Genomic DNA, 11,227 nt, shown 5'->3' on the forward strand with positions numbered 1-11,227 from the left:
AAAGTAGTTCTATCAAAAAAAAGCGTCGGGTCGACTGCCCACGTGATTATCGCCATGACATTCGAAAGCGCCTGGGCGGAAAGGTGTTGAATTCGGGCGTTTTTAGCCTGTAAAATGACCAGCGGACCGAGGCTCTAAAGAACAACAACACTTAAAACATGGCGGACGGAAAAGTAGAAAAGATCAGTGATGAAGTCCAATATGTATATTTACTTCGAACTAGTCATGTGTTGTCGCATGCATATGTTGCCCCATTTCTTTTAATTTATGCCATATTCTTTCCAACATGGATTTTCAAGTTTGGATTCTTTGAAAACTTTGAAGTTGGCTGCATAATTCTTGCTGTAATTGGCATAGTCCAGGTTCTTGTTTGCTTGTCATGTCATTGGTCAGTGCATCTTTGTGCAAGATTCACTTGTTCAAAGGTATATCATTTTATATCTTAAAATTTAAGCAATATGCCAATCTGTATATAATTTTCAATAGATTTTATGCCAGGCTTGCTTTAAAAGGAGGATAGTGACACCAAGTCAAGGACAACATTTGTGTTGTCGAAGTCATAAAAACTAACTAGGGGGGTCAAGCTGTGGCTATAACAAAAACAAGATCTTTGAAAAAAATATTGTATATAGCATCCCACCGAAATGTGTAAGATTTACATGACTCATAAACAAAGGAATATGCTGCAAAATTTGGATAGGAATTATTTTAAGAAAACAGTGCTTTTTGTTTTGATTGAAATTATAACATAATAAACAAGGCTGCAAATGACCTTTTTTTAAAGAGGCAGCCATATTGAAAAATTATGTACTCCAGCATAAAAACGATGATACAGCCATGCATAATTACTGTATCATGCTTATTTTAAAAATTATGCATGGCTGTATTATTGTTTTTATACTGGAGTACATAATTGGGCCATTCCAGAATTTGTCTGTAACAGGGGGGCGGACGACACAGGATTTCCGAGGGTAAAAGTTTTCACTAAAATTGGAAATTTCCAAAGCGAGAGAAGAAAATGTATGAATTTCCAAGGCAATTGAGTTAAAAAAGGCAAAAAAGAGTGGAATTTCCGATGCATTTTGCAAAAGTACATGAATTTTTATCGGAATTTCCGACCACCACTGGAAAAGAGAAATTATTTCCGAGGCTAGAAAAAATTAAAAAATGCACGTCGTCCGACGGGGGGTAACAAAAATTTTCTGGAATGGCCCATTATTCAACATGGCTGCCTCTTTTAAAAAAAGGTCTATAAGTGTTGGTCATCAGTCATAATGTCTGAATGTAAAGATGAATAAAACCATTAACTTGATTCAAGAGCCGATCTTCTGTGCCGTAAATTGGTCTAATGTAACGACTCCAGACAGTTACATCAACATGCTTCGAAAATGTCATTATGAAAATTGCGTAATCAGAGAACTTAGGTCTCGCTCATTATAAAAAGGCAGAGACAAACTTTCAATAATTGGATTGTAACATCGAGTTAAGTCTTCATTGATTACTAAAGATTTCTTCCTGTGTATTTTACCGAACCAGTTCTATATTCGTGATATTATGCTGTACACCCCAACAAAATACATGTACCCTCTAGGTTCCGAAGGTCCCGAGGTCCCGAGATGAGAATTCCTGCAAAAAATAACTGTACCCCTAGGTCACGAAGGTCCCAAGGTCTCGAGATTAGAATATACCAAATACACCCCCAAAATATACGTATACCCCCTTAGTCCTGCTTAGTCCCGAAGGTCCCGAGGTCCCGAGATAAGAATATACCAAATACACCCCAAAATATACATATAACCCCTTGGTCCCAAAGGTCCCGAGGTCCCGAGATGAGATTACACCAAAGACACCCCAAAAATCACATATAACCCCTTGGTCCCAAAGGTCCCGAGGTCCCGAGATTAGAATATACCAAATACACCCCAAAATATACATATAACCCCTTGGTCCCAAAGGTCCCGAGGTCCCGAGATTAGAATATATACCAAAATACACTCGAAAATATACATATACCCCCTAGGTCCCAAATGTCCCGAGGTCCAGAGATGTTGTGCGCAGATATGTAATTTCTGCGCAGATATGTAATTTCTGCGCAGATATGTAATTATTTGGCGCAGTTATGTAATTTCTGCGCAAATACGTAATTATTTTGGGCAACTATGTAATTTCGAGCTGCACAGATATGTAATAAAATTTCTGCTCAGATATGTAAAACATTGATAGCTTTTACCATTACTTTTACCTTTTTTCGACTTTAGGTATTTTAGCTAATTCCTATCAAATACAAGAAGTAATATCTTATTATAAGCATCAACTATTACAAGAATCATCGTTATAAGAAAATGATCTATAACTTTTCAACCACTAAGTTAAGCTTTCGGTGATTGGTTCTTTCAAAGCAAACATGGAATAGCGCCTAAAATGGAAACAATTATTTTTCTTATAAGCATCATCTTTATAAGAAAATGATCTATAACTTTTCAACCACTAAGTTTTAGCATTCGGTGATTGGTTCTTTCAAAGCAAACATGGAATAGCGTCTAAAATGAAAATAATTATTTTTCTTATAAGCTTTATAAGAAACAGATCAATAACTCTTGATAGACGGTGATATACCTTTTGGTAATTACTTTTTACAATGTAAACAAGGGACGGCACATAATGTGAGCATATTTATTTTTCTTGTAAGCATTAACTTTAAAAGAATCAAAGCAATAACTCTTGATTGAGGTTAATATATCTTTCAGTTTATTAGTTTTTGCAAGTAAACAAGGGACGGCACATAATGTGAGCATCTACCGTAGCTTATAATGGTGATAAAAGAGATGTTAATAGAAAAATATATTTATTTTTCTTGTAAGCATTAACTTTAAAAGAATCAAAGTAATAACTCTTGATAGAGGTTAATATATCTTTCGGTTATTAGTTTTTGCAAGTAAACAAGGGATGGCACATAATGTGAGCATATTTATTTTTCTTGTAAGCATTAACCATACAAGAATCAAAGCAATAACTCTTGATAGAGGTTATTATATCTTTCGGTTTATAGTTTTTGCAAGTAAACAAGACGCCTTAGCGGCGTGAAGGCCCAGCGATTGTCTTCTTATTCCATGTTGTTTACGCTTGTAAATTTTTTATCTGCCTGTGTTTAATTTATAAACTAATAATTGTGAGGTACATTTTGTCTGAATCTGATATTGGACGCTTTTTGTACTATTTTTCCTGTTACAACTACCATATGTATAGAGGTTTAAAATTTGAACTAATGATAACAAAGGCACTTATAAAAGGGATTCAATTATTTTGCTAGTTTGGTATACACAGGGAAAAAAACTACTAAAATAATGTTTTTCCTTTGAAGAGATAATTATTTGGATGAGGGTGTTTGGAGTTTATATCTCATAGTAGATCTTTAACAAGGGAACTCATAGAACTGACAATCCAAAAGAATAATACTACATATATACAGCTGCATAAACTACGCTTAAAAAAATTATAAAAATTGAATTATAGTTACAAAACGCACCATAATAAACAATCCTTTAATTTTTCATTAAATATTAATCATATTGGGCTCTTCCAGAAAAAATCCGTTAATGGGGGGTGGAGGATATATTATTTTTTTCATGAATTACCCCTGGACATTTTGATTTTTAACCCCCTGGACACGGGTTATACCCCTGGACAAACATCAAATCAACCCCATGGACACAAAAAATTACCCCTGGACATTGGGATTTACCCCCTGGACATTGCAATTTTTTGGCATTTTTTCAATACCCCTGGACAATTCATCCTCCACCCCCCATGAACGGATTTTTTCTGGAACAGCCCATTGTTTTATTTGTTGAAAATAGCCAACATTTATTAGACGATGATCTCACATATCTACCGAGAAATTTCAATGTTGACAATTTGGACAGAATTCACAAAAAAAGTATGGCATTCTAATTTTGTTTAAGATTTCAATTAATAGTATATTTAGAAAGGTAGTCAAAAGATTTCCCACAAACAGTTAGTCGCATTAGCATCCCACCAAAATGTGTATCAAAGATTAATGCTGCCATTGCACTATATCGGTTCCTTGAAGCAAGAAAATGCGTCGCAAAACTTCTAATAGGATTCATGAAAAATAAACTGACGCTTTTTAATGAAATTAATATTTTTATGAGAAATTACCAAAATTTTGAGCCATAGATGAAAAAATTTGAGCTGAGCCAACAACCTTGAAAACTAATTTGAAGAACAACTTCTCAAGAAAAAATATACGGGGGAGAAGACACCCACCTAGATCCATGCACCAACGGATAGGAACCTCAATATCTCCGTTATATTTTGAAAAGGAATTTCTCCAGAAATTATCAGTCGGTCGGACGACAAACACAAGTTATTTGTGATTGTGGCTTAAACCAATCTAGGTATTGGTAAACAATGACTGTCATCAGTAAAATCTGTAAAGTTATCGGTAATCAAACGAGTCACTACATCCGGGAGGTCACATATCTCAAATATCTTTGGTCGTTTAAGCATTCCATTTACACCTGAACCTTTAGACCTTTAATGATACACCAAGTGCAATCAAATTTATAGAGTTTCGTCAGGAAATTTACAATTCAATTTGATTGTCCATTCTGTTTGATTGGATATGATATGACTTGAAACTTTCAAAAGCTTGACTTTTATAGCGTCACCTGACCAATCCAACGTTTGCTCTGTTTTGTTTTTGCCATACATCAATTTTGTTTAACTGTATATCAATAAGTATTTACATACAATACATATATACATCTGTGATAAAAAGCTGATATGATAATCAGACTGTACAGACTGTATCGTATAAAAGTCCAATAAGTTTCATGGTGTTTCATGCCGTCTGGCATGGGGCATGGATGGCGCACAATGACCAAACCAATGTTGTTGAATAAACGTCAATGTAAACAATGGCAGTGAAAACTTGCATGGAGATCATAATCATCGGCCAGCATGATTCAACACCATTGATTTTTTGGAAATTTTATTTCCAGTCACCAACCATTTAATATTCACATATTGATTTGTCTTGTTTTTCTTGTAAAAAAGTTGTACTGTAGCGGTAGCTGCTAGTTATTGATTGCTCGCTTAATACTCGAGCAAATCTTAATATGAATCAAATAGTTGTGTCATGTTGGCATATGAATGAAGAAACCAGGCTTCAACATAAGTTTGTTGTGTTTTTTTGGACGCAGTCATCAGCTATCTTTTGATTAACTTCCTCTGGAATTAAATTGGATCCTGTCTTTGTTATCATTTCCAGTCAAATACATCCATTCGGGTTCATGTTGAATGTACTCCTGACTGTATTATATTTAACATAACATAATAACAGAATAATAATAGAACAACATAATAACGCAGTAGTAATTTGCAAACACCGTAGTATAATATATATATAACATATTATATAATTCATTTAAACACGAATACATCCAGTCGGGTTCATATTGAATATATAGAAGCTTTTAGCCTGTAAACCATAAAACCCGTGTGATGCGCGAACACAGGGGAGACCCTAGCGTAACAGCAAAGGGCTAATGAAAGGCCCATATGCTATCGCTGGGCCAAAAAGAGTATCTAAAGACCTAGGGGTCCAATTTTATGTCTATTTGTTTCACCTTTTCGTGCAACGTCATATGAAGATTCATTTAACGTTATATAGATGGACGTTTTTTGGTCTTTTGTGTCACATATTCGACTTCATGATTTCCCAGGCCCGGTGGAACATCCGTTAAAGTGGGAAAGACTGTATGCTTAAAATGAGTTAAAATTCACTAGGAATTTGAGAAAAAAATCATTTACTCAAAATTGAGGAGACCAAAGTCTCCCCAGTCTCCCCACTTCCACCGGGCCTGTCTACCTATGTATTAATTTTGTTTATTTTTTCCAACCAGGCCAAAACGATGGACAATATTGGTTACATCATGCCTGGAAACGGTTGAATTTCAACGCGGACCTTAGTTTGAAATATTCTTAGTGGAGAGAGAGAGAGAGAGAGAGAGAGGAAATATTATTTATTTTGCTTTATTTTCAATTGTAAATATTTTTATGTAGACATTTATAACCAACAATCCATAATTAATGAAGACTTTAAAGTTATGACCATTCCTCTCGAGGCTATTTAATAAATTTTGCTTTTTTCCGACCTGATGTGTATGTTTTAAGGGTACCCGAATACACGGCAATGATTCACACTCATGGATTAATATATGAGTTTGGTGTTTCTGTAAAATATAACTTTCTGTGGCCCTTCTTTGGATTCTAGGTCCTTTTTATTCATTTTGTTCATTTTTTTTGAATTTACCCAATCTTGCAGATCAGAAAAATATTATAAGAACTGTAATTTGCTTAAAGGCTACACGGTTTTTTTATATAAGAACATCCAAAAATTTTGAAGCTTTCGGATGTTCTTAACTTTTTCAGTTAAAAGTCTGAAAGTGTTCTTAAAATGTTCTTATTTTGACCATTTTTGTCCATTTTCCTAAGAAAAAAATGTTCTTAACTTGTTCTTAACATTTAGGCCATCGAAGCCTTATGTTCTTATATAGTTTGCTCTTATTAAAAAAACGTGTAGGTCATGTTCTTATTCTAAAGATTATCTTCCTGTTTTTTATTTCAGCAATAATGAAAAAAAAGACAACCAAAAAGAATTTTCACTGAAGATTTCTTCGTCTGAGTAATGAGAAGTTCTAGACTGATCTTATCTACTCAAAAAAGCAATCAAGAGATATGTTGTGTCGATAATCTTTCAAAAATAATGGAAAAGGGATTGCTATAGGATATTTCGGATGATGTACATTGATAATGAAAGTTTTAAAGATGTTTTGGTTTGGGGAGGAAATAATCTCAGACGTGATTGAGAAGAGAAAATAGTTGAAGAAGTTGTTTTGAAGATTGAAGCTGAAGGTAAGATGGAATATGTTTTTTGAGTTTTCATTTTTTTTAGACACACCTGTATCACAGCCCCATTGGAAAATCTGGCAAAAATTTCATACCCGGTAAGAAAGTACCCTGAAATCTTAGTCCTACTGGGAAATTGACTTATTATTTCATCCCCACTCGAAATTAAATGTTTAAATATTGCACTCCAAAACCACCCCCACTGGATTTTTTAACTTTCGAACAATATAATTTCTATCCCCATTGAGATTTCAATAGGAATTTATATCCCCACTGAGGAAAAAAGTTCCACCGAGGCTGCGAGACAGGGGTGTTTTTAGAAAGGCTGTAAATTTGCAGAGGCAACATGTTATTCCCCTTTTATTTGACGTAGCTAAGAAAATACTTCACCATTTATTCTAATGATTGCTCTGATTTCTTTTCTTGGACACATAAGAAAATAATTGAGCTCATTTAAGATTCAAAATACGGTCAGACTTAGTGCTTTCGAGAAAAAAATTGACGCCTTTCGTACTTTAAGTGACACAATTCGAAATTTTAATGGCTCTATTCCCCTGGGGATAGCTTTTGCGAGGTTACTGTTATGTCCGAGTCAAAAATCGACCCTTTGAGAAAATTTTCAACTACATTTTGGGTGATTTTTGTTATAGTAAAATTATTTTTTGATCTGCATTTTTTTATTCGATGGTATCAATTCCTCACCAATATCTCACCTTGGCAAATCTTTTCCTCTTACAGATTTTCCTCATGTCAGTCTTTTGAAGGTTTTATTAGTTACTTACAAAATTTTTGAAGCCTTCGGATGTTCTTAACTTTTTGAACTTTAAGCTTAGAAATGTTCTTAAAATGTTCTTATTTTGAGTATTTTTGTTCCTTTTTCTATGAAATTCGGTGTTCTAGAGTCCGCCTTAAAATGTTCTTAACTTGTTCTTAACATTTTGGCCATCGAAGCCTTATGTTCTTATATAGTTTGTTCTCTTAAAAAAACGTGTATAAATTTTTACTCCAATTTTATTTGTACTACACTGGAAGCATATATTGAACATTGAGCGAGCAAACAGTCAATACCTTGCATCAAATATTGATGTAAAAAGCATACCTCTATTGACCATACTAAACATTGAAACAGCTATATACCGGAGTGCATATCGCAGCTGTTTGGAGGGTTACCATATAAGTCAGTCATACTCTCCTTCGTTGTGTCTTTTATGTAAGATTTTGCTAGAGATTGATAATTTTCGTCTCTTTTAGGCAATAAGATGAAGGGTGTTTACGCATTATAAAACACACTCCTTGACAGAGCTTTTAATGTTTTGGAGATGTTTTCATCTTGAGTGAACAGGAAGTTTTTCAATACAAGCTACTGCAATCAATAACGCGTCTATGCAGACTATGTACCTTTCTATTGTATTTGATTTAAAAAATCTCTTCATTTTTCATATTTTTTAGATTTTTTCAGAAAGTGAAATCAATTCAAATTTGGTATTTATCGACTTTGGAAGCACAGTTCTTTAGCAGTTTTGGAAGAATTGACGATTTTTTCAAATTTTGCTTTAAACCGAAGGTGAGCTAAATTTCATTTACTCTGGGTAGTTGATTTCAATTTCAAATCTTCAATTAAAGAATGTTCTATCGTCCTACACCTGGAGACTACCGCGGAACTGTCTAGAAAATTTTGAAATGAAAATTTGATTTCCTGTAAATTTTGATTTAACCCAGTTGAAAATAAAATTAATTTTATCTTTTAACTTCATATTGACATTAAGTAATTTGGCTAAAACTATTGACTCTTTCCATTTGAATCGTTCCAATAAAAAAGGAATATTGATAATATGGGTGTTACCTGTCATTTGACACTCTCCCTTAAGAGGGGTACTATGCTTTTTGTTAAGAGGATCACGTTTTGAAAAATTAACCCTATACTAGACTCCAAAATTTTTGAATTCCGCAAGAGATAAGTTAAGAACATCCGAAGGCTATAAAAATTGTGGATTTTCTTATAAAAAAAACGAATCTTATCATGATTCAGATAAGTTTATCCCTCAAAATAATACTTACTCTACTTTTCTTTTCCAATATTGAACCGGCTATACAAACTACAACATATAAAACTTTCCATTTCTTCCTTTTGCAGACTCTGTCAAATACCCTTAAGAAACAAAACGCTATGTCTTGGAACCAATACATTGACAACTTAATTGCACAATCCAGTGATAATTGTGATAAAGCTTGCATTATTGGTTTCGATGGCAGTCAATGGACGACCAAAGATCATCCGAGCAATCTGAATCTATCGGCTCAAGAAATTGCCACCATCACTCGAATTTTGAGTAAGATTTTGTTATTTATTTAAAAAAAAATTTACAAGGCGTCAGTACAATGCCTATAATAAACCTTATTCAATATCTCGAACTTTAATGCAAACAAATTTGTATTACCCCTGAGTTTTCCAGTTATGGGGAATACATGATAGAGGGTATGCAGCGTTGGCTGCAATGGGAATTTATGACCAAAAAGGGGAAAATCTGCGATAGCTGAACATGACCCAACCACCACCTGCGGAGTTCATATCATCGACCAAAATTGCTTATTCCCAACGCGACATTGCATATAAAATTCTTCCTTCAAATATAAAATGAAAATTTATCTACTTTTCAGAAAACCGAAACGACCCAACTGAATTTCAATCGAATGGTATCACGGTAGAGGGAACAAAATACACTTTCTTACGTCAGCAAGAAAACATGATATTAGGTGAGTATTTTCTTTTAAAAACACCCCTGTCTCACAGCCCCGGTGAAACTTTTTCCCACTGGACTTTTCCAGAAAAAAATTGAATATGGGGGGTGTAGGATATAACAGTTTTCAGTGATTTATGTCCCGGACAAAGTGACTTTTGACCCCCGGACAACCCAAATTACCCCCGGACAGAGCACATTTACCCCCCGGACAAGGCAAATCTTGACGATTTTTCGCTACCCCCCTGGACAATATATCCTCCACCCCCCGTGTACGAACATTTTCATTGAAATCTCAATGGGGATGAAAATTATATTCTTCCAAGGTAAAAATTTCATCCCCCACTGGGGTGGTTTTGGAGTGCAATTTTTAAACATTGAATTTCTAATGGGGATGAAATCTAAGTCAATTTCCCAGTCTGGCTGAAATTTCAGGGTATTTTTCCAACCGGGGACGAAATTTTTGCTAAATTTTTCAGTGGGGCTGGGGCTCCAGCGGGTGTATGACACAGGGGTGTTTTTAAACACGCATACACGTCACAGACCTCCCCCCACACATACCCTATAATTTCAGCTCCACTGCCAAATTCACTTTGAAATTTATCACCGTTTCAAAAACGATTCCTATTGGATTTTGAGCTTGAAACAATAGAATTTCTTTGCCTATTGGGATTTCAAGAGAATTCTTTATCCCCACTGTGTGAAAAATCTCCACCGGGGCTGTGAGACGGGAGTTTATAAGAATCGGTAAATTGTCGAAACATAAGTTCAAGTTACTCTTGACCTTATAGAAAGTTGTTCTATTAGAAAAACTGAATCTTTTCCCAATTAAGTATCCAATTTGAAATTTCGAACCTAAATTGTGGATTTAAATTGGGTTTCATACAAAAGCTTTGGCACCGTTTGAAAACTCAGTTTTCTCGAGACTTCGGGTGTCTTATCATAAAGAAATGATGTGGCTCCGAGCATTGAGTCTACTAGGAGTTTCATCTGTAGCCCCCTTGGGACACTTTAAGCTCAATGGTTCCGAACTATGGTTAGCTTACGGATGGTTAACCTGTTTGTATTATTTTAATATCAGGGAAGAAGAAAGATCATGGTGCTGTCACTTTCCAACTAGCTGACAAATGTATTGTTATCGGGCACACCAAAGAGGGCTCCCAACAGGGAAACGTCAACAAGGGTGTTAGCACTGTCGCGACGTATCTCAAAGAGGCCGGTTATTGAGTGCCCTAAAGAACATTTTCAATCTAACTTTCATGTTTCGATTTGAAAAGAACCTTGCGGAATATGCATTGAAGACTTGTATACAATTTAGTTTATTTTTGAAATGACAACAATCTGTAGGTGACAAAATATGAGAAAATATGGAGCTTAAAATAATTTATGATGACAATAAATTCAAATTATTTCAAATTAATTCTACTTATGCAGTCCTTCTCATTACAGGGTAGTATAGATAGAACGTTCCGTTCGCAAAAATTTTTCAGAATATTTGACACTTATTCCCTTCATGTACGGAGAGAACAATAGAAATGACGTCATTCAAAGAAAAA

The 11,227-nt window shown here is 34.7% G+C and overlaps 1 protein-coding gene across 1 annotated transcript; it reads left to right on the plus strand.

The window, feature by feature from the left end:
* The first annotated feature begins 9,068 nt into the window (after positions 1–9,068).
* On the plus strand, positions 9,069–11,227 carry LOC136815202 (profilin-like). The gene is made up of 3 exons (XM_067071650.1): positions 9,069–9,263; positions 9,592–9,687; positions 10,753–11,227. Exons 1-3 carry the CDS (start codon positions 9,101–9,103, stop codon positions 10,896–10,898), a joined length of 405 nt encoding a protein of 134 aa, XP_066927751.1. The 5' UTR covers positions 9,069–9,100; the 3' UTR covers positions 10,899–11,227.

Source organism: Clytia hemisphaerica, unplaced genomic scaffold, assembly GCF_902728285.1.
Source record: "Clytia hemisphaerica strain Z4C2 unplaced genomic scaffold, Clytia hemisphaerica genome assembly, whole genome shotgun sequence".
In the NCBI taxonomy this organism is placed as follows: Eukaryota; Metazoa; Cnidaria; class Hydrozoa; order Leptothecata; family Clytiidae; genus Clytia; species Clytia hemisphaerica.

Excerpts from the sequence above, each read along its gene's own strand:
- LOC136815202 (XM_067071650.1), top strand. The coding sequence starts at position 9,101 with ATGTCTTGGAACCAATACATTGACAACTTAATTGCACAATCCAGTGAT. Across the intron at positions 9,264-9,591 it reads CACCATCACTCGAATTTTGA|AAAACCGAAACGACCCAACT; the intron begins GTAAGATTTTGT and ends TCTACTTTTCAG. Across the intron at positions 9,688-10,752 it reads GCAAGAAAACATGATATTAG|GGAAGAAGAAAGATCATGGT; the intron begins GTGAGTATTTTC and ends TTTTAATATCAG.